Source organism: Lycium ferocissimum, chromosome 5 (genome assembly GCF_029784015.1).
Source record: "Lycium ferocissimum isolate CSIRO_LF1 chromosome 5, AGI_CSIRO_Lferr_CH_V1, whole genome shotgun sequence".
NCBI classification, from domain to species: domain Eukaryota; kingdom Viridiplantae; phylum Streptophyta; class Magnoliopsida; order Solanales; family Solanaceae; genus Lycium; species Lycium ferocissimum.
In genome coordinates this window covers 59,567,765-59,591,401 of record NC_081346.1, presented here as the reverse complement: position 1 = coordinate 59,591,401, position 23,637 = coordinate 59,567,765, and the positions used below count along the sequence as shown (strand labels likewise).

Sequence of the window (23,637 nt, the reverse complement as noted above, 5' to 3'; positions counted from 1 at the left end):
TAGAAGTTGAGTCCGGAACCCAAATGACCCCAAAAAAGTGTTTTTGAACCAAAATACCCCAATAACAAAAAAAAAAATATTACAAAACTACCTTTAGCGCATTAAATTACTGCGCTAAAGCACTTAACTGTGACGGCACCGTTAAGTACTTTAGCGCAAAGAATTTACTGCGCTAAAGGGTCCTTGTTTTTTTTTTCTTTTGATTAACCCCTCTTTCATTACACTTTTTAACGTACTTTGACCATAAATTACTCATGCTTCGGGACCCGCAACTTCAATATTTTATATAGAACCCTACTTATTTTTGTGCAATTAATAAGGTAGGTTCAATACATCAAGGATAAGAAAATCTTCGGATTGCCGTTTTAGTGATCGAAAAGTGCTCAAACGCCATTTTTGTTTGAAGGCTTGGTGTCATTAGCTTTAAGTTCTTTATGAATACTTAAACTTGTTCATTAATAATAAACCAAAACTAGTAAAAATACAACCATCAAAAAAAAAAAAAAAAAAAACCTTAAAATACATTCATCAATTCATGCCCTTGAGTTGATGAGAAACGAAACATACTAATATTCTTCAAAATAACAACATCATCATAAATTAAACTTAAAACTAAAATCACAACATTCTTAATCATCATTAGAATAGAAGTCCTCAATATCATCCTCAGAAAAATATTAGCGGTTTCTTAAGACACATCTTTTTTTAGTAGATGTTAGTTCTCTACCGATTGATGATGCTTGTTCTTCGGCCAACTTTAGCATGTAAAATCACATCGTCTTGCCAGCATTCTGTTGTTTTCTTTTCTAATCCTTTGTACGGCAAGCTCGCAAGTTTCTGGACCTACTCGAGGCATGGTTGTGGAGTACCTTGTTGGGATTGGAGCGTTGAGATTTTTCAAGTCACGAACAAGACGTTCTGATTCGGCAAGCCGATGTGACCATTCTCGGCGTAAACCGCAAAAATATTCTCACGGATCTGAATATTTCACACTGCAGAAATCATCATTACGCTCTATAAGAAGGTGGGGATTTAGCTCGTCTAGTTTGAAATCACTGGTATCACTCGAAAAACTGCTATGATTTGAACTCTCATCATCACTGCTATTTGGTTCTTTTGGAAGGAGTAAAAACCAAGCTGAGTTTCTACTACTTGACATTGAATACGTTGTAGTCTAATAACAAAAGAAAGTGCTACTTATATAGTTGCAAACCCCCCATGTACTCCTAGTTGGGGGGTGGGTGGTCTTTATGACCCTACCTACTTACTTTATATAAAAAAATATTAGTCTTCATCGGACATCTCACAGTCCGAACCCCACTTGGATCTAAATCTTGTGCTATCATGTATACCATATTCTACCCTAAGGTAACGTATTTGCATCCGATTGTTCTCTTCGTAAAAACGGTAAAGAGCAAAATTAAACTCTTATGGAGTTCCACGAGGCATTGACATAGCACGTTTTTTTGGGCATTTAAGCCCTACTGACGCTAACTTTTGCTCCAGTTCTGTAGCCTCCCTAACACGCCAATTCCACTCCTCTGTCATCATATTGTTATAACGTTGGTTGTATCTCTCGTTTGGGTTGTTTGAGTATTCAAAATCTTCACCCAATTCCCATGTCCTACCCATTGCATCGAATATGTTTTCTGGAGAGAACGATATAACACGACTAATATTTCGAAGTCGGTCAAAAAATGACATAATAACTAAATTTTGTGTGGTTGGTAACTATTCGTCTAATTACGTTACATAACACTTGCTGCATGAAACCCAAAGTTTAATTCGAATTATGACGTTTTTCTATATGACAGTTGAGGTGACAACAAGTGCAGTGGTATAGCGCAGTAAAATACTGCGTTATGTCAGAACAACGCACTAATTTACTGCGTTATATGACATAATAACGCACTAATTTACTGCTTTATACATATATAATGCAGTAATTTACTCCGTTATTCTGTCATAACGCGGAATTTCACTGCGCTATACTGCCAGCCACCGACATAGCGCGGTGAATTCATGCGTTATGTAACACTCCGTATTTAATTTGATTTGACGTAACACTGCAAGACACACTAATTGCATGCATGCGTTGGTTGAATATTCAAACTTCAAATCTTATTAATACAGATTTCGAATGAGAGAAAAAATTCTAAGTTTCATCAATTTTTTAACAAAAGTTCTAAGTTTCATCCAGCTTTTGCATTTTGTATTCCTCCTAAATTAGTCAAAAAATGGAAGATGTTCCAAAAATTAGAGTTTCTTTATTCTGGGACGGACAAATTATATTCGAGGAAAATAATTTGCGCTATGATTCTCCCCCAAAATACCATGTTAAGTTTTCACTTGACTTAAAATTCTCAAAACTACTCCAAGCCTTGTATAATAGACTACAAGTTAGTAGGAGTGATTTTGATTTAAATATAATTGGAAGATATCCAATGTCATTTACGCCGCAAGGTGTAACTAGTTATGGACAGTGGTACATTCAAGACGATGATTCTTTGACGGATTATTTGAAGGCACCTTATGATTATAGGGAATGCATAACTTCAAACGTCCTTGAAATGTACACAGAGAAGGTCCCCATTAATCGACTTGAATGCATGGCTAGGGCTAATCGGGAAGCCCGAAATAGACCTCGTCGGGAAGGCCCGTTTAGAATTCAGGCCGAAGTCACTCAAGCGGAACCTACTTATGAACACAATTACCTTGACATGAGTACTTATGAAGGCATTTTGACGAGCTAAATGCCTTTGGATAGTTTAAGTCAACAATTTGATGGGCAGTGGTAAATATTCATTTTTTACATTATTATTATTGTGTAGTGGCACTTGAATGCTACTAATGATGTCGATTATATTAGTTAGGGGTTATACACCTGATATGGATCATATCAGACAGTCCTCTCAATCAGGATGGATGAATCAGGTTGGAACACCTCAGCCTATCCAACTACTCAAAACGATGGTCCTTCCTCAAGTTTCGGTGCAGTTGATTACTATCGGTATGTCTATTTTTTTTTAACATCAATAGTATTATTTGATGTGTAGTAGTTAAAATACTCTACTTTCTTATGTAAGGAGAATGTGGTGGTTGCACTAAATTATAGGCAAAGACCTGCTATGGATGGTCCAAATTATTCGAATTATATAGTGACATCATCGAGCGATAGTGAGGAAATACCTAATGCGGAGGAAAGTGACGATGAAGAAAGTGAGGATGAGGTTGAGGTTGGAACTAATCCTCAATATCAAGTAGAACTATTGCAAGACATGATGAATGATACACTCAAATTACACCTATTAATGGTGTAACGCGGACGTTGTCAAATATAGTAACCCAACAAGGTTGGGGTCGAATCCCACAGAGAACAATATGCAGGCAATTTAAGCAAATTAGGAATTATCACTAACAATAGCTAGACCGAACGCATCAATGGTGGTTTTTGATAAGGTTTTGATAAAGTACGGAAATATAAATTCTAATCTAGAAAGCAAGTAAATTGATCAATGGCCACAAGAATGGAATAAAGGAAACTACTTCTCAAGTAACGATCCAATATATTTCACGAATTATAAATAATAGCAAGTTTATTTTATTTAGGCTCGGATAATGACTCTAAATTAACTTCTCCCGAAGATTAACTAGACTACCCAGTTGAAGATCCCTTAAGCAATTAGGAGCATTAAGAACACCCGAATATGGCCATAAGTGGTATCGCCATTCCTAGGTCAATTTCCATTAGATGAGGTTAACGCCCCAAATTCATGTTAATTATTCTATCCCAACCCCGTTCTTCCTCTTCAGAGTTTCAAACAAAGTAAATGGGCGAGTCCTAGGGTTAGCTAATCCCTTGAGAAACGTTAAAGAACAAGAATTTTAAAATAACAAGAACTTACTTGATTAAAAATAATGTCGATGAATAAATAATCAAAACAAGATTATCAATCTCAATTGTCACAAAGAAATTTCCATAAACAATGTTCGAATAAAAGAAAGAATATTTATGTAGGAACCCTAGCCTCCAAACTTGTGTTTTATGCCAAAGATAATTTTACAATGTTCCCAGTTGGCTTTTAACTGAACTAGAATAGAAAATTTCGTCAAAATCCAAGTTCTGCTCGTACTGGGCCTGAAAACCTTCAGCGCGAACGCGCCACGTGGAAGCGTGAACGCGTGGATGACGTCAGCAGGAATTCTCTTCTTCAGCGTGAACGCGTCATACACTGGCGCGAACGCGCAAAGTCACTTACGCACGTGGGCGCGAACGCGCAAGGTAATTTTCCACCAAAATTTCCACAATCTCCAGTTGTTTCCAGTGATCAGCTTTTTTTCCTCTTTTTCACTTGTTTTCCACACTTAGGCTCTAGGGACCTCGTATTACCTGAAACATGATAAAAACCACGTAAAATCACATAGACTTGCTTAAAAACAAGTAAAACTTATAGCCGAAAAGCATCGATTGTGGCGTAAAATCACGCCACATCAATGAACAGTCCGGCACACCAGGAGGAACTGCATTCACAGCAACCACTTGAACAGCAAGAGTCGACCTCGGTTCAGCCGCAAATCCAATTTCAATAGCAAGAGTTGACCCCGATTCAGTGGCATTCCGATGAGATCCCCTATCTTGATCATCTTCAAGATTGCCCAGATGCCTTTGTCTTTACTAGGGATGATGATCATATTTGGCGAACTTTGTGGAAAGAGCTAGTGGATCTTTTAAAACAAAAGGCTCATATTGAAAAAGGCATGATTTTCAACTCGAAAAAATCATTGCAAAGAGTCATGTTAAGATTTATTGCATCCGGGGGGATGAGGGAGTTTAAAGTTGACGATTCCACACGAAAACTTTGGCGATTGGTCTGCAAGCGAAAATATCAAGACTGCGAATGGATGCTCCGTGGTAAGGAAACTGTTGAAAAGATGTGGACTATTTTAAAGCTCTACACAAAGCACACTTGTGATATGGGTGACCTCCCAGATGATCATTGCAATCTAGATACTAATATGATTGCTCGTGTGTTAGTTGGCGACATTGGAAAAAACCCAAGGTATCCCCTTCGCCTAAGTTTATTTTATTTTTGAAGTTAATATGATGTTCCTCGTTGCTATATGATGATATTTCAACTTATTCAGGTTCCCTATTAAAGATTGTATTACAGCCGTCCTGAAAGTATATAGCAAAACTATTAATAAGAGGAAGGCGTATCTTGGGTGTAGGCGTGCACATGAGATAATCTACGGCAATTGGGAGGGCTCTTTCAAGAAGTTTCCGAGATACATGGCGGCTCTACAACACTTCAATCATGGTACTGTTGTTAAATAGAAGCTCAAATCAAAGTTTAATACTAACTTTTGGGCTTCAATTACAAAATTTAATACTTGGCCAAAATATACCAATAAATCCTTAAGATTGTTAATTGGTGTCAATATCCCTTTATAAAGTCATAAAGTTTTCGCGCAAATATTAATCCTCACTTGCTTCATTAATTATGATTTCATCAATATTATACGCAATATATGTTTCTTTTCACATGCGGATCTAATTTCTTTGTTTTTGATTGAGCTTTGACTGACATCATTATTGATGCAATATGATTCTCTATTTATGTTACCAATTTGTGTTTGAACTTTGAAGGTGAAAACAAAATGAGCTATAAAGTTTCAATTTCTTGCAATGTTTGGTTAAAATAAGAAAATATTTTTAAGCACTTATTTTTAAGTCAAAAATAACAAAAATAAGCCAAAAGCCATAAGCTAGAATTCGTAACTTATGACTTTTGGCTTATATGTCAAAAGCCATAAGTTCATCCAAACCGGCTCTTAATAGTTGAAGTACCTACCCACACATAATCAGTACGTTAATAGGAAGTCCACAAGGAATTCTCTATTGGCATTTTGTGTCAAAATGGGAATCTTTATTTGACTTTTGAGGGTCAAAAACATGTTTTCACATCTTATCTTTCCCAAACCAATTTGATCTTCTGCAATGGAACTTATTTGTTTATTAAGTAAAATCATAGTGCTTCCAATATCTGTATAGTCATTTTCCAAAACATAAAAATATCCTAGCCAAAAAAAAGGGCTAAAATTGACGCGGTTAAGAAATTAAAGTACAGAATAGAGCATAGAAGAAAGTGGGAAAATGACTAGGAAAGTGGGCCCATGAGAAAAGTATCATGAGCCCAACATTGGCTGCAGCCCACTCAAATACCAAAGTCCTTTCCCCACTTCCACTTCAGTTGTTTGCACGGATTGTCCTTCAAAGGTACAGGTCTTTAATTTGTGCCTCTCATATATGTGGTCTTTAATTTTTTGTCTCTCGTATATGTGGTTCTTAATTTTTGCGCTTACTACTTATTTAATGAAAATATTCAGATCTGTTTTGCTCGGCATAAGTTCTGTGTTATCTTAGGAAACTGAACTTTTGTCTACCTTGGCACAAGTTTTGTAAGAATTAAATTATGCGGCATAAGTTGTGTTGTATTTTTTAAATTATGTTGAGTGTTGAAAGTTTTACCTTTTCCGGCATAACTTGTGTGGATGTTATGGTACATATACAAAAGCTAAATGTAAACTTTGCGGAGCGAAATCTAAATTTGTGTCGTTTTTCAGATTATATTGAGTGTTGAACGTTTTCTTTGTCCGGCATAACTTGTGGAATGTTGTGATACATATACCGAAGCTAAACGTAAAATTTGCTGAGCGAAATTTCAGGAGTCGTTTGGACATGATTTGAAATCACGATACGAAATCAATGATTTGAAATCGGGATGATTTGAAGTTGAAGTTTTGTTTGGAAGTACAATTTAGATTTCTTAAGTTGTATTTTTTCTCATAGGCATAAAACCCACAAGTTGTGAAAACCATCAAAACTTTTTCAGTTCTTAGACAACCTTACTAAATGAGCAAATCATAGTTCATAACAAAATTAATACGCCACTAGAAGGCCTTTTTAAAAAGTACAACATCAATTGATCGAACTTTAGTTCAATAAAAAGAAAAATTGAACATGAGTTGTAGTGTAACTATTCCTTAATATAATCCTCCCGTAAGGTATATGGTTGGTAAGAGTAAATTTGTTATTAAATATACTACCAACTTGCAGATCTTTTTTAATATTTGATATAAATGATTGGTAAACATAATTGGTAAATACATCTACCAACTTATGGATCTTTTTTTACAAAATATAAGCTTATGGGTCAGGTTTTACACTTAATTTTTTTTTGAAATTATGATTTGGAATCCCAAATCATTTTTTTTTTTTGGGAGAATTTGGAATTTGAAATCAAGATATGAAGTTAAAGTTGACATTTTATGAAAATTGCATAAACAAACGCTGATTTATATCGCATGACCAAACGCCTACTAAGTTATATCATGTCAAAAGTACCTAAGACAAATATTAAAGACCACAAATTTGAGGGATAAAAATTAAGGAGCACCCCAAAATAGGGCATTTGTGCGAATGACCCCTTCCACTTCGTCTTTGGCTACAGAATTTGAGATAAAACCCAGTGAACCAAGACAAAATAAAATAGGTAATTTAGTGATTTACTACTTGTCGTAATTGACTAGTTTTACAATTGTCCCAGTTTTTCTTCGAAATCTTCGATACAAAAAGTAAATTGTTATGAGGAAATAGTCTCCCATGTCCATTTACAATTTGATAGAAGAAAATGATTTTTTTTCAAATCTCTTATGTGTTATTTATAGATCTCTTATATGTAAAAATGAAGATTTCTTATAAGAAGGACATAAAACGAAAAATAAGTTTCTGAAAGACTACAAAACCAATTGACGGTAAATTGTTTGGGTAATATCAATCCTCCATCCGCCGTAAAAGCATATAAATGATGCATCTTTTGACTCTTCTGTATTATCACTTGAGAGATACTAAAAGTGTGAGGTCACTATCCCGTTAACGCCGCCTTAACGAGAAGGGTAATAGGAGCCTAGTCCTTTTTGCAGTCGGCTATAGCTCAAACAGGTACGTCGTTTTATCCTACTAATCTCTTATTATTTTGGGTCCTATTACCACGTTCGATTTTGAAATTATCATATTAAATATCTTACATGTGGTACGTAAACCAATTGATAGATATGAACTAATTAAAACTAATTAATTATTTACATAAGCCAATATGTAAACTTAATTTTGTGCCACTTCATTTGATCGTGTGAGACCGACATGCATTACGACTCCTAAGATCTTTTCATAGATTAATCATATTTCAATTTTCTTTTCTTACGTCTAAGGTGATGAATAATCTCTCACCTTAGCATAATGTAAATTAGCTGATCTAACTTAGCTATCTATAGACTCTCGACTCCTTTTCTTCTCCATTTTCTCTCTTTCACTTCTTATGCCCAGTCTGCCTCTCTTTCTCCTTCAAATCCTCCCTCCTTTCGTTCTATGTTTGGGTTGTAAATCGAATTTTTCTTTCTATGTTGAGGTGCCGGCGACAAAAAAATGGAAGAGTGTACAATTGCTTAATTCTATAAATGTAAAAGCTTGCAAGCATGAAAAATTATAAGCTTCAAAGTGAAAAGTTGCTTAAATCCACAAATGACCCTGAACAATATTGTCGATAAACAAAACATGAAAACTCAGAATTTCACCGATGATGTTTATAAAAGAAAACCGTGAAAAATGTTAGAATTAAGAAAGGAAACAAATTTAGTTGCGAGTAGGTTAGACAACTAATAGGACTCTAATTTGCCTTTTACAGTCTTTTCTCTGTAAATTAAAACATATTAAATAAAAGTATTAATTACTTAAAAAAGTTACCGTATTTATCTTAGAGATTACTTGATGGTGTAACAAAAATAGTACACTGACAGTGCACCAAACTTAAATAAATTTATATATATATATATAAAAGAAACTCAAACTTAGCCATTTCAGACACCTCTTAAGAAAACACCTCTTAAGAAAACACTAACTCCTAGACAAAAATAGGTGATTTGACTAAATTATCACTAATTAAATAAGCATTGAGATTTGATCATATAACACTTATTAGGGACAAATATGGAAAAGTAGGGTTAATTCTTTCTTGATTTGATAAGTGGATTCTTTTTTTGATTAAAAAAAAAAAAAGGTTAAGTGGATTTTTTTTTTTTTTTTTTTTATCCGGAGGGAGTACATCTTTTAACCCCCCACCCCACCACCTTCACCCCATACCAAAGTATCGACATTGTTCTAATTTTATGTCATATTACTTGATCTTTATTGTGAATGTGAATAGAAATATTGGCATAACATAATCCATCTATTAACGATGACGTATGAAGCGTAACCTCCAGAATACAAAGTTGTGAAGCTATCAACCAATCAATAATAAAGTCGTTTCTTTTTGGATAGACTTATGTCAATTTTGGACCCGCTTGTTCAACGGTAGAACACAAATCTGGAGTACATGGAACAGAAGAATTTCTTTTTTCTAGTGCTTTACTGCAATTTGTTCGGCGTTAGTTTAAACAATTCATTGGTCGTTCTGTTGATGGTTAAATTTATTCAGGGATTAGATATATAGGGTTTAATTATGTAGCTAATATTAAGTTATTCATATATTAGCTACTTCATTTTTTTTCGCCAAAATAATATATAAATTTACTTATAAATATTTTATATATGTGTGGTTGCAAAATAATAATAAAAAAATATACTTATTATGCTAAAACTATATACAGTACAATTAAAAAGCGACAAAATGTATTATTAGTTATACTAATTTCAAGAGATAATGGTAAAAAATAAACCTGAAGTATCACTTTTTTGCGAGTTTTCTATCTGAACTACCAGGTGTTTGAATTTTCTACCAAAACTATCATCAACTATTTATCAGAATACACCTCGAAGATGACTAGATCGAGTATTTGAATATAATCACCAAAACACGCGTGACAGCTTAATATGCCCATAAAATTTCCTCTACATGGCAACTGATCCATTAATTTCGAGGCGTGTTTTGATAAATAGTTGGTGATAGTTCAGGTAGGAAACTTGTAAAAAAGTGATACTTCAAGTGTATTTTTGACCACTATCTCTTAATTTGTTTCTATTTTGCAAGTAATTCTTTGAATTATCCGTACGAATTGCCATTTGACACCATTTTTAAACAAAAAAAAAAAAGCGTACAACATGCACTATTAAATACTAGTCGATGTGTGTGTCAATAAATAATTGGTAATGTTCGACTACAACGCACAAACACTTGAAATTCAGATAAAAAAATACTCGCAAATCAGTTTTTTACCGTTATTTCTAATTTTAACGCACCACAAACTCCCTTCCTAACCAGCAACCAAACACACCTCAATGTTTGGGTATCGACAGGATATAGATCCAATATGTCAAAAGTGTGAACAAATCGCAATGTGGGGTCAATTGCTTTCGAACTATTTTCAAGCCGTGCATGGCCGCCACGTGGATATAAGGCTGTGGGAGTCCACACGTGTGACGGGACAGCATAACGCGCTTTCTTAGTACGAAAAGGCCAAAAAAAAAAAAATCACGCCCACAACATATCCAAATGGAAATCCAGTCCAAAATATGTCTAAAGAAAGTACGGGTGACTCTGCTTTTCTTTTCTTCTTGTTTATTTATTATTTTAACTAAGCTATATTCTCTAGATTTTACATAAATTATTATATTATTCAATAAAGAAAAACATAATGTGGGAAGACTCTAGGCAAGAATCCCTGCTTGAGAGCAACTTTTTATATATCTCGCATGCTATCTGAATCATGACGCAAGTCCTCAACTCCGTTAGTCATTCCATCAGTTACTCGTCGATTAAAAAAAAAAAATTAGCTAATCTTCGCAATAGAATTATTCGAAATCGGTTTACAATTGTAGAAATTTGTACAATTAAGAAATTTAACAGCTTTTCAGCTTACACATCCATTAATTACTGAATTATATTGCTTAAATTATTATCCATGCGATAACAATCATAACGTAAAATAAATAAATAAATAAATAAATAAATAAATAAATAAATAAATAAATAAGAGGATAGAATGTGCATCCTAATACTTGTATCATGATTCTAATCTCACCCAAGATATTTCCTCTTCTACGGTCCCATCGATCTCTGTCTGCGGATTCAATTCTATCAACAACAAAAAGAAAATTAGAGAAATGTTGAAAAGTGATTTACATGTAAACTTTATCTATATTGTACTAGAAAAAGCATGTTTATTTTAATAATTGTGGATTTTTCGTGTATGGGAACAGTGCTGACGAGTGACATCAGAGAGAGGTCTTTTAATTTTGATCATTAAAGTGGTAACCATTCGTGTATATATGCTTTACTTTGGCCACACACTCGTTAATCTAGGGAAGAACGCCTTTCTTTTTTCCTCTTTGTTCAACGAGAGCTCTTAAAAGTAATATTCGCTCCGTCCCAAAAAAATTTTCTTACTTTGACTTAAGCATAAACCTTAAGAAATAAAGAATTTTTTTTAAAATGTGTAGTCTAAAACAAATATTAAATATTTATGCGGTTGTAAATTATCTCATAAAGTTAAATTATTTCTAATTATAGAAATATGTTAATCTTTTTAGAACAAACTAATAAGGAAAGGATGAAATTTTTTTGGGACCGAGGGAGTAGTAGTGTCTCTTTCCAAAGGTGATTCTTGGAATTCAGTGAGCTACTATCAAACGAGTTTAAATTATGGATAGAATTAGTTAAATATAATTCAAGTAGAAAAAGTATATATCATCTCATCTGTGTATGACGTTGTTTCTTGTTGGATTAAGGCATCAAGCTATATTCTAAAAAGATGTTGGGAACATTCCACTTGCTTGATTACATTTGAGGTGATGTGACTCGTATATTTAACTTGTATATTCTATTATTTTATTAGAAACGTCCCAAGTGTATCCTGTTCATTCAACATTGATGTTGCACTTATACAAATGAAATTGTTTGGTAATTTATTTTACAAGGGTAAGTTATATATTACTACAGAAATAGTAAAACAACAAAAGCTCCCCTTTTTCCTAAAAACCATTTCAGGCCAGGCTTATAAAATAATCCACACCTCCTTATAAAATATTGCTGCTGGCCAGGTTTTAGCACCATGAACATAACGACATATTGTGTCAGAGGCTGTGCTAGGATTCGAAGTTTGTGGATTCGAGATTTTAATTCGTTTAAGTTACTGGGTTCTAAATTAACACTTTATACATATTCAATGAATTTTTCAAGACAAATACAGAATTTAGATCAAAATTACTGGGTTCGGGCACCAACCCCGAATACTATGCTAGCTCCGCCCTGGTATTGTGCTAGAAAGTTAATGAATAAGAGACCCTCATTTCCCTTTTTAGTACACAAAAACAGAGACACAAATACATATTATACCACATCAGCATATACAAGTCATGATTGTTTACTCTTAATTCTGAAATTATAGGAACTTTATAAATTTTTCATGTTAGGTTGGCTAAAATATTAGTAATTAATATAATGACTTTCTTGATAAGAATAGAGAAAACAAGTTTCATGAGTGATATTCAAGTGGCATTGCTCCCTCAATCTCTTCCACCATCCCATCCTCAACCCTACAACGTTACTTTTTTCGTAGATTATATATAAATACTATTAAATAATATATATTATTTTACTTACCAAACACTAAATATTACTAAGTAAGAAAATTAGTTATTTTGCAGAAAAATATTTCCCAAGAGAACATATTTCGTGTAATTATATATTTTCCTCATGATTTACAATATCTTATCTAATTTGTATAAAGAGAACCCACCATGTAATTAGAAGTTTTACGTAGGGGTATATGATAGGCGGATATATTTGATTGAATTTGAGCATGTGTTTAGGGAATATTGATACTTATATGCATTTGTTAGTATTTATCGGTATTTTCTTAGCCAAGGATTAGATAAAGCAAACAAAAGCCTAAAAGTTTGGCATCCTATAATAAATTGCAGATTTTACTGTGTATTTTAATGGGAAGGTAAAAATTCTCTTCATTAATTCATGCTCCATAATATCTATCCGTTAATAACACTCCTAATATAAAAAATTTCTTCCTTAAAGCTAAGTAAATTTCAATGATTCACTACTCTTGGGAATATTTACAAACACCACCATCCCAAGAAAAGTGAGACAGGACGGAATGTAAAAAGTGGGATTGGCTCTCAATACGTGTATATCAACACAACAAAGACGAATTTTATGGGACTTTCTCGATCAACTAGTAGACTTTCATGAGAAAGAGACCAAACAAGGCGGAGTACGTATTTAGAAGTAGACTGAAATGTATATTCTACCGAGCACAAAATGTATACCAATTCTATATTGTATATCTAACGGGTATCACATGAATATTAGAGCATTATAGTGAAATCGGTAATATAATCTGTAGCACTTACCAATGTATCACATTATGTATATACAATTTGTATCACATTACTTCGCACTGTATCATATTATTAGAGCCAAAGCTCTTATGTACAAGGGTATTAGAGCAATATATTGTATCACATCTTTCAATGTATATCATTATGTATATCTTAACTTTGAAATCACTGCCCGTACACTACATAAATCTGTTGATAACCAAAGCTAAATTAGGGGCAGGAATTATAGACTTAGCAGTAAGAAAGATGGAGGATATTTAAGAGAAGAAAGTGGTAATCGAACTATCTATACTATATTAAAAGCACGAAAGGCTTTAGAAATGTTGACTGAACTTTTTGTCCTTTATTAAAAGATTTCACATTAGACAAAATAATCATTTAACTATTTTCTCAATATTTAGGATTTTAAAAGTCATTAAAATAAAATTAATTTTTAAATCTAAAATAAAACCCACTTAGGTTAGAAGAAGACATCTATAAAAGCACCTAATGGTGCCGCTAAACTTTATCATAAACTATATTGCGTCTCTTCTCGACTTGATAATTGATATCAATGCTTTAATATGTAATTGTTGTTTTACTTCGTTTTTGTGTGGTTTTAATAGGACGACTCTCACCTATTGCTTCCTACTATTTGTTTTTGCGTGGGCTTAAAGAATTTCGCTTTTTATTTGTTTCTGTTAAATTGTCACCATTTTTTTCAATTCTAATCATATTTGTCCTACTTTGCAGCGACAAATAATGGAGACAAAAGTAAGTAGAATCAATCGTTAATTTTTTTTTTTTAATCTGCGGTAGGTGATTCGAGCATTAAATCTTATATTGTTTTGTTTAAATTAATTTTCAGTTATATTTACATATATGCATGTTTAATTATCCTAATTATTTAAATTCTGTACACTTGCAATACCAATCAATCTTCCGATAGAAGTTCTAGAGTCATTCAAATCCACGCATCACTACGTTGCATCACGTACAAAATATCATTCTTCTCCCTATCTATCAAAGATGAAATCTATTTATTCTTGTGCACCATTTTTTTTCAATTCTAATTCTATTTTTTTACTTTGCAGCCACAAATAATCGATACAAAAGTAAGTGGAATCAGTAGCTTATTTTTTCTTTTTGGATCTATGGTACGTGATTTGAGCATTAAGTCTTATATTATTTTTTAAAATTATTTTTCAGTGATATTTGTAGATATACATGTTAGTTTATCCTAATTATATAAATTCCGGCGAACAAGGAGAGCTCACTTTCTTCATCAAATATTGAAATATTCATGGTTCATTGTGATAGAGGAAATAATATATTTGTGAAATTTAAAAATTTAATATTCATTGATGAAGCATAGGAATAATATTTGCATATTTCGGTTTAAATAGATGAATACAAAATTTATTGAAGAGGGAAAAAAAAGTAAGAAGCCAAACGTACAATTACTACGGATATAATTATTCTTTGTAATAGCTATGACTTCAGAAAAGGAATTGAAAGTGTCGAAATTTGAGAAAGAAATCTGATAAGTTATGAGGGGAAAAATCAAACAAGGAAGAGTCCTATGCCTGAAAGAGTAAAAGTGATCAAATCTTTGGGGACTGGGGGAGTGGGGTTAGAGGGAATGGAAATGCATTTTTAGGTAAAAAGGGATGCGTAGAATTTTTTTTCAAATTATTAGCTTCAGTTAATAACAACTTTAAAGGATTTAGTACACAAAATTTAATTGATTTAGAAGTCCTAATGTTGTTTGCCTTTTTAACCTTCTAAAAATTGATTTCACATTAGGTAAAATTGTTGTTTAATTATTTTCCTAATATTTAGAACTTTAGAATCAACTAATTTATTTGTTATTACATCTTTCCTTATTTGAATTATGTTGAAAGTCTTAATACTTAGAACTTTAGAATCTTTAAAGTGTTGCCTTATATAAATCTCTTTAAAATCATTAGAATTTTACATTTTATATATCTTACACATAATAAATTATATATAAATGATAAACAAAATACAATAAGGGAAAGAATAACGTAACCGAAGAATAAAAAAAGAGGACGTGTTTTATTTGTCCTTTCTTAGTGGTTTCGGACACGTTGTTAAGGGGCACACTTCTATTTGATTGAAAACATACGTTTTTTTTTTTTTTTTTTTTTTAAAAATAAGGAAGAAGAAAAATCTTTGTGTATTACCAAAAAAGTCATTGTAGAGTTCAGTTAAAAATTTAAGATTAAATTTAAAATTTGGGATGAACTAATATTAAGAATTTACACCAATTATATGTTTTTCAATATTGAAAACAAATAATAAAATTTAATTTGTCCTCTTAATATTCAGGACTTTGAAATCAACTAAAAATTTGATTATTAAATTCTTTTCTTATTGAACTAGGTCAGGAGTCCTAATATTTAGAACTTTAGAATTGACTAAATTTTACCTTATGTAAACCAAGTAACAAAAATAATTTAGGTTAGAAAGGAGATGAACACTCCTATAAGAAGAAGCCCGTACTCTATATTTTTAATTTGAAATCTTGATACAGTCGACGATTGCGGAGGTAAACTTGCTTGTGACTTGAGGTAAATTTTGTATACTCTTAGTTTGTTCTAGAAGTTAGAATTGATAAATGATTGTATTCTTGATAGACAATTCTATATTATTATTAAAAAGTTGCTATTTTTGTTACAATGTCTATTATATGGTTATCAATTTAAAATTGACCAATCGGATATCTTGAAGATTTTATTGGGTTATTTATATAGTATTTGCAGTTATAGATATTTTATTGTATGATATAATGACATGTTATGTTAACGTATTTGAGCGATATCTTTTTGTAGACGATATTCTTGGTGTATGATCCTTTTTGTCAATTTGGCTACTTTGTTATGACCAAATTCTTGTAATTGACATCGACATTCCCCTTGAAACTGCAATATAGTTGTCCATGAGAAAAATATACGACAGCAAATACAGTCCACATTAGCTATTGTTTGACAGTGTGATATATTTAATGTCATCGAAAAAATAATCCCACTAAAAATTATCATCAGATAAGGTAACTTAAGATATGCTAAGAACGACGTTATACAAAGATATTATGTGAGATACGACAACATAATATATTTGTCTCTCATATACTAAAATATCTATAGTTTACAAATAATTAATATATAATTAGTTTAACTAAATTAACATTATTTGCATGTTCAGTAAATATTGAATCCAACTATTATGTCAGCGTAATAATATCCATTTTCATCTTTTAGAAAATTACATTTATTTTAATTATATTAATTATTTATTGATTATTCTTATATTTATTTATTGATTTACGGGATGCACACGTGCAACACATGTACACTTAAATTTAGTATATATAGAAGCGAGATAATATGGTACAATGGGGAGACTATAACGTGGGATACCTTTATAATATGAAAGAGAATTATTAATTTGTTTATTTTATTAATTGGCTATACGATGCCAACAATTAAGAAGGAATTATGTATTTAGGCTATCAGATGCCAAAAGCTAAAATCTACGTTGTAGTGCTAATACTTAGCCCAGATTGTACTGTCACGTCAATTTTCCTTGAGGATAATAAATGAGATTTATTAACCTAAAGTTATTTCGGCTGAGATAAGCTAAATTACGATGGTTAAACAACGAGTCATAGCCCAACTCGCTCAAATTTTGCCAAAATTTTTAATTTCTTTTATTTTTATTTTTATTTTATTTTATAATTTCCTCAAGAACGGAACCAAAATATTTCTTTTATTTATTATGAAGGTTATTTATTTTATATCAAACAAGATTTCTTATGGATCAATCTGTGATATATTTTTGTACAAATGACCAACTTTTAGATATGTTGAATTAATGACTCGTCCAAACTTAGGTGTGTGTTAACAGATAAAATTCAAGAATAGAGCATGTAATTGAAAAATAGCCATATATATAAAAGTCATTGAAAAATAGCTACTTTTTAAAACGAATAAAATTTTGACAAAAATACCTCTCGCTTAAAAATCACAAACACCCACTTTTCCAGTTTTTATGCTTTTTCGAACTCCAAGATTTACTTCTTAGAAGTTTGAACTTCACGATTTTCATTAACTCCAACATTTTTTCTAAATTCCAGAAATTGTTTTTCTAACTCTAGCAGGGGAGGAGCCAGGACTTTTTACAAGGGAATTCAAAAAGGTAAAAAGAATGCCTTTAGCGAGACTCGAAACCGCAATAATGGGCTAAATATTATGCCCTTCAGTCGTTTGAGCTGAAGTTCAATATATATATATATATATATATATATATATATATATATATTTTGGTGAACTGGACATTTATTCATATACTAGAAAGGACATTAGTAGTAGAAGATACGAGGTCACTATCATAGATAGTGATTACATGACGGTTGCTTAAACATGCTAAACTATTACGCGATGATAAGGATACCATTTTACTAGTTAACTTCCCCTCTTGATCTGCCTGAACAACATGTTTGACAGATTCCGGAGGAGACAACAACATACATAGTTGATTACATATAGAAAGCTGAAGTTCAAATTATGTAAAAGTGAATTCAAAACTAAAAATTTATATATAAATTATCAAATTAACCTTATATATACAGTGTAATTTCGGCGAGGCGTTTCATTTGCACCCCCGCAATTTCGCCCTTCTAGCAATATATCCTGAACTCCAACATTTTTTTCTTCTTCTGGAATTTGAATTGTGTAAATTCATAATCTAACATTTTTTATTCTAAACTCCAATATGTTTTTATGAAGTCCGGCATTATCATGGAGGCCGAACTTAAAACCCCAAGACATTTTCCTGGAGTTTCAACTTCTAAAACTTAAATTTCAGGACAGTATTTTGGAGTTCCACGCTGTCTCCAGTATTTATTCCTAAACTTCAGTATTTCTTTTGAACTTTTGCATATTTTCATAAATTTTCAACACCATTTACTGGAGTTTTACGTGTGAAAAATTCAAATATTTAGCTAAGGTAATTTTATCTAGATTTTATTTCGGCATTAAAAAGGACTATTTTCAATTGCTTAACAAAACTTTGTCTATTATTCAATTACACACCCGAAAAATAGCTAAATCGCGCCATTTTTATGTGTTGAACGGATCATATTTTGTTTGGACGAGTCAAATTTTTTATGGATTAATTTTGCCCCTGATTCAACACATAAAAGGCATAACCGTATATATGTCAGTTATATTATCTTTTATATAAAAATAAAAAAAAAAAATCAAAATCAAGTCCAAATATGAACATATCAAGTTTTGCAACATTCAGGCGATTTATTTCATTCATTGGACTTGACCACAAGCAACAAATGAATGGACAAGATTGAAGGAGAACCAAATTGTGTGCTATCGGATCCCAAAATTCTGGTGGTCGTTTCATCCTTTGACTAGTGATAAAATATGGTAGTAATTGATATTTTGATTCCTTACTCCTAGAAAAATACAGGGAAAAATCTGATACACGATGATAATCCATGTTTTTCATAATTAATCAATAGGTAAATATACTTGAGCTGGTCAAACCTAAGTCGTATTAGCCTAGTCAAATAGTCAAACCAAAAATATTTCAGCAAAATAAGATGTTGTATAGCCACGATTTAAACTGGTGACCTCAAGGTTATAAGTTTTTAAAGCGTATTAATATTAATATTAATATTTAAAAGAGTTTAACTTTTATATATTGATATTTCAATTACCTAATACATAAATATATTTAATCTTCAATAAAAAGTGATACTAGTAAGCTAGACAATAAGACAAATTATTTGCTATAACATATTAAAATGATCGAATACATTGATAATGTCTTAAAATTGCCAGTAAATTTTATTTAGACACTCGAACTATAATATATATGTTCTAATTGAGTATCAGTACATATGATAAAGTGATCCTATTATACATACACTTCCATCTCAAATTTTGAAAAAATTCATGTATGTTTTCAAACGCTCATTACGTAGTCACATAAAATATGTCACATCTTTTAAGTATACACATAAACATCAATGGGAACATTCCTGAAGTTTTACGGCTTATTGAGGATAATACGTCTAATAAAGGAGGTGACATATTTTAAGTGGTTTAGTTATCTACGTATTGAGTGATTGAAAACACGTGCAGAAACGTAGCTTTTTCAAAGTTTTAGTCAAAAGTGTCTGATATAAACACTTTATCATGTGTTCAGATACTCAATTGAAAGAAATCATAATTTGAATATCTAAACGAAATTTATTAGTAGCAAGTTTAAGGGACTATCCATGTATTCGGCCAATTAAAATACGTTGATGGTGTATTTGATGATATATTAAATTAAATCCATTAAAGAATTATTTATTATTCCATACTCGAAATTCCGAAAGACCTGTACCGACGTCTCCGACACCCCAAACACGGTTCACTCTGTGCCACAACGCGTTCTATGTACAACAAGATGCAAGAATACAAAAAGCATAACAGTCAAGTATTTTTCCACTCTGTACACATCACATAAATAACTTATTAACATATCTACGTACTTTCTCTATATTTTCTTCCTAGGTACAAACCAAATGTTATGTTACAACAATAATAGAGAAAAGTTAGAAACCTTGTGGAACAAGCATCATAGCAACAACTTGTCACATAAATCAATCAAAGACCCATATATCCAAAGGTGGTTCTGTTTTCTTTCGCCAGCGTGATGTCACTTATTCGTAATATGAACAGGTGTGGATGTCAATTCTAAGTTATTATAATTTCAACTTTATAAAGATTAATATTTTGGAGAGAGAGGGAGAGACAGAGAAATGAGTTTCCGCGTAGAGAGATGAGACGGACACTGTTTGTTTGAAGGATGAATTAACAAAAAGAAAATGAACGAAAAAAAGAAGAAGATTTGATTCACATCTTTTTCCTTTAATTTTCTTTTTTCTTTTCTTCTTGAAATCTTGATGGAGAACTCAAAACACACAACGTTCGCTTTTGACACATAAGCCCATAGATATTCAATTCTTTTTCTTTGACAAATTCACACCTTATTTTCACACCATCCATCCCTTCCCCTACATATAAAACCTTTCTTCTTCTCTCTCCCCAAATCTTTTTCCTCTCCAAAGCCATCTCTCAACTTCAACTTCAACTTCAACCAAACACATAGCCCTTTTTTAATAATAAATCTTGCTAGGGTTATTATTATATGGATCCTCCTCTTCATCACCATCATCATCAACATCATCAGCAGCAACAACAACATCAGTTTAGTACTCATCAAAGTGTGAATATAGATACAACTAGTGGTGGAGGGATTAATATCGGTATATTTCTCTTTGTTTTCTGATTCATCATCTTTCAAGGTTTGTTTTGTTAGTTTCCGCATGACATGTTATTATTTATATCCTAACAGGTGCTAGTACTGGCGGGGATAGGTTCCCTCAATGGAGTATTCAAGAAACAAGGGATTTCTTGATGATTCGAGCCGAGCTGGATCAAACTTTCATGGAAACAAAAAGGAACAAGCTTCTATGGGAAGTCATAGCCACAAAGATGAAAGAAAAAGGTTACAATCGCAGCCCTGAACAGTGTAAATGCAAGTGGAAAAATCTTGTTACGCGCTATAAGGTACATATGAGTTCATTTCTCTTTTATATATATTATTCTTGACTAAAGAAACTTATTAAAAAGCAAATGAAAGAATAGACTCGTTCCTTCTTTTATTAGGTTTCTTTCCCAGAAAGTCACAAGCTAGCTGGACCAGATGCATCCGATTCAACTATATACTCACTTTTTTCTATGCAAAACTAAATATCTATGTAGAAAATTCTTAAGTTAAACAAAGATTAAATGCTGAATCCATAATTTTATTTTCAAAAAACACACTTATTTTCAGACTAGAATCTCAAAGATTGAACTATCAAGTGTAAATTTTAGCTTAGTATTCTATTTAAACTTCTGTCTTGAATCTTGCTGAATGCTTTCTTGGGATTGTTAAGTTTATTATCATCTTTTCTTATAAATATTTTTTCAATAGAATTTAGTTGGTATTTTTATTGTTTTTTTGTTTTTTGCCTTTCCATAATATTTTTCTATAGGGATGTGAAACGCTTGAGCCGGAAGCTCTACGACAACAATTTCCATTTTACAACGAGTTGCAAGCGATTTTAGGAGCTAGGATGCAGAGAATGCTGTGGATAGAGGCAGAAAGTGGTGCCAGTGGGTCGAAGAAGAAGGCTATTTCTTCTGATGAAGAGGAAGAAAATGAGGATAGTGAAGGAGAAAAAGTTAGCAAGAAGAAAAGAAAGGTTAAGGGAAATGTTAACATTGGTAGTTCTAGTGGTAGTGTGAATTTAGTGAGTAGTTTTAAGGAGATAATGGATGATTTCATGAAGCAACAAATGGCAATGGAAATGCAATGGTTAAAAGCTTATGAAGCGAAGGAAGAAGAGAGGAGAGTAAAGGAGATGGAATGGAGGCAAACAATGGAGGCTTTAGAAAATGAGAGGCTAATGATGGAAAGAAGATGGAGAGAAAGGGAAGAACAAAGGAGGATGAGAGAAGAAGCTAGAGCTGAGAAGAGGGATGCACTTATTACAACTCTTTTGAACAAGCTCAGAAGAGAAGATCACAACATGTGACTTACATGGTCAGACCTCTCTATAACAACCATCATCTATGTTATATCATATGTTTCTATAGCAGCATTTCGCTATCGCAGCCAAAAGTATCAGAACAAACAACATCGTTATACAGAGGTTTGACTGTAATTTAGGGTATAAAGGAAGTGGAGTATTAGCTAGCTAGCTGAGTAGACTAACTGTTTTCTTTGATTAAATTTTGCTGATGATCATGTTCTGGGGATGTTAAGAAGATGAAAAAAAGAAGCCCTTTGATCAGAGGTTTGTCTTGCAACTCTCTTCTTGTAGTGAAAATCGAACTAAGTGCTCCATGCATTTTATGCATCTTCTTTCCTTTTGCAAGTTTATAAAATGTCTCACTTTCTTGATTTTTACGTGCTCTTGAGCTTTAAACTTCATCTTGCATTTCTTCGTTATTCTAGTAGACAAAGCAACTTACTTTATTATGGTTAAATAATATATGTGCAGAAAAATATACGTATTAAAAGTTTAAAGCTTAATCTATATATTTATAGCAGGTTACATATTATTTTATGAGGTTTCAATTAATACTTATCTTGTAAATTTCTTATAGTTACATTATAATTAGTAGTTTGGTCATGTAAAAATACCATCGGTGCATAGAACTGTGGGAGAAGAAAAAGGTTTATATGCCTGACATCACATTATTTGTGCAAGGTATAGTATTGGGGGGTTATATAATTTCAATATAATGGTCCTTCGTTTATTTGTCCTTAGTTTTCTTTGTTTTATCGATAGTACAAGGTTTTATTTCATGGTGTAAACTTAATAACCGTTAGAATAGCTAGCTGGTGGTACGCGTAAATGGAAAGTCAAAGTTTGGAGTTGGAGTAAGAGGATTTCAGATTCTGTTACACCTTTTTCTTGGTGCTAGGCTGTTTGGTGATACTTGTAATGATTGCCCATCTTTCTGCCAAAGTTTTTTTTTTCTTTTTTTTTTTTTCCTTTTTTGAAAATGAGATCTCATACATCTTGTTATATGAACAGTCCTCGTTAATTTCTTGCTATTAGACATGCTCTTAAACAGGGAAAGATGTGTGTGTGTGGGTTTGGTGTGGTGTGGACACTAATGGTGCACTATGAACATTAGATATTCGGTGGAGTCCATTTATCTCCAGGAAGCTTAAGGTGGTGGTGACACATTAAAATTGATTATATCTTGGTAGATCCTACTTAGTAGTATGTTTTTTCAAATCACCTTTTTGAGCTATATATAGATTGCAATAATGTAAAAAATAGGATTTAAAATAAATGGAATTATATCCATTATAATGTGAAGGATTCATTGCCATTTGATGGGAGCACTGAGAGGGTTCAGAGTTTAGGACGCGATAATTAATTTGGCGTATGCAGTTTATTTATAGATATTTACTCCAGTATAGAACTTCAAATGAAGTCGTTTAGTTATTGTCCACTTTGAATTACCGTGCATTGATCATATAGAGACCAAGTCTTTATTATCTTTCTATGTTTGTTCTATGAACAAATTTTAAAAGACCAAGTACTTTCCTAATTACTTTATGATTGATTACTAAGAGCATTGGATGTGCAT

The 23,637-nt window shown here is 32.2% G+C and overlaps 1 protein-coding gene across 1 annotated transcript; it reads left to right on the top strand.

The window, feature by feature from the left end:
- The first annotated feature begins 20,232 nt into the window (after positions 1-20,232).
- Positions 20,233-22,436, top strand: LOC132056972 (trihelix transcription factor GT-3b-like). The gene is made up of 3 exons (XM_059449376.1): positions 20,233-20,747; positions 20,837-21,051; positions 21,522-22,436. The coding sequence occupies exons 1-3, from the start codon at positions 20,630-20,632 to the stop codon at positions 22,062-22,064; spliced, it is 876 nt and encodes a 291-aa protein (XP_059305359.1). The 5' UTR covers positions 20,233-20,629; the 3' UTR covers positions 22,065-22,436.
- The last annotated feature ends 1,201 nt before the right edge of the window (positions 22,437-23,637 follow it).

Excerpts from the sequence above, each read along its gene's own strand:
- LOC132056972 (XM_059449376.1), top strand. The coding sequence starts at position 20,630 with ATGGATCCTCCTCTTCATCACCATCATCATCAACATCATCAGCAGCAA. Across the intron at positions 20,748-20,836 it reads TGGTGGAGGGATTAATATCG|GTGCTAGTACTGGCGGGGAT; the intron begins GTATATTTCTCT and ends ATATCCTAACAG. Across the intron at positions 21,052-21,521 it reads ATCTTGTTACGCGCTATAAG|GGATGTGAAACGCTTGAGCC; the intron begins GTACATATGAGT and ends ATTTTTCTATAG.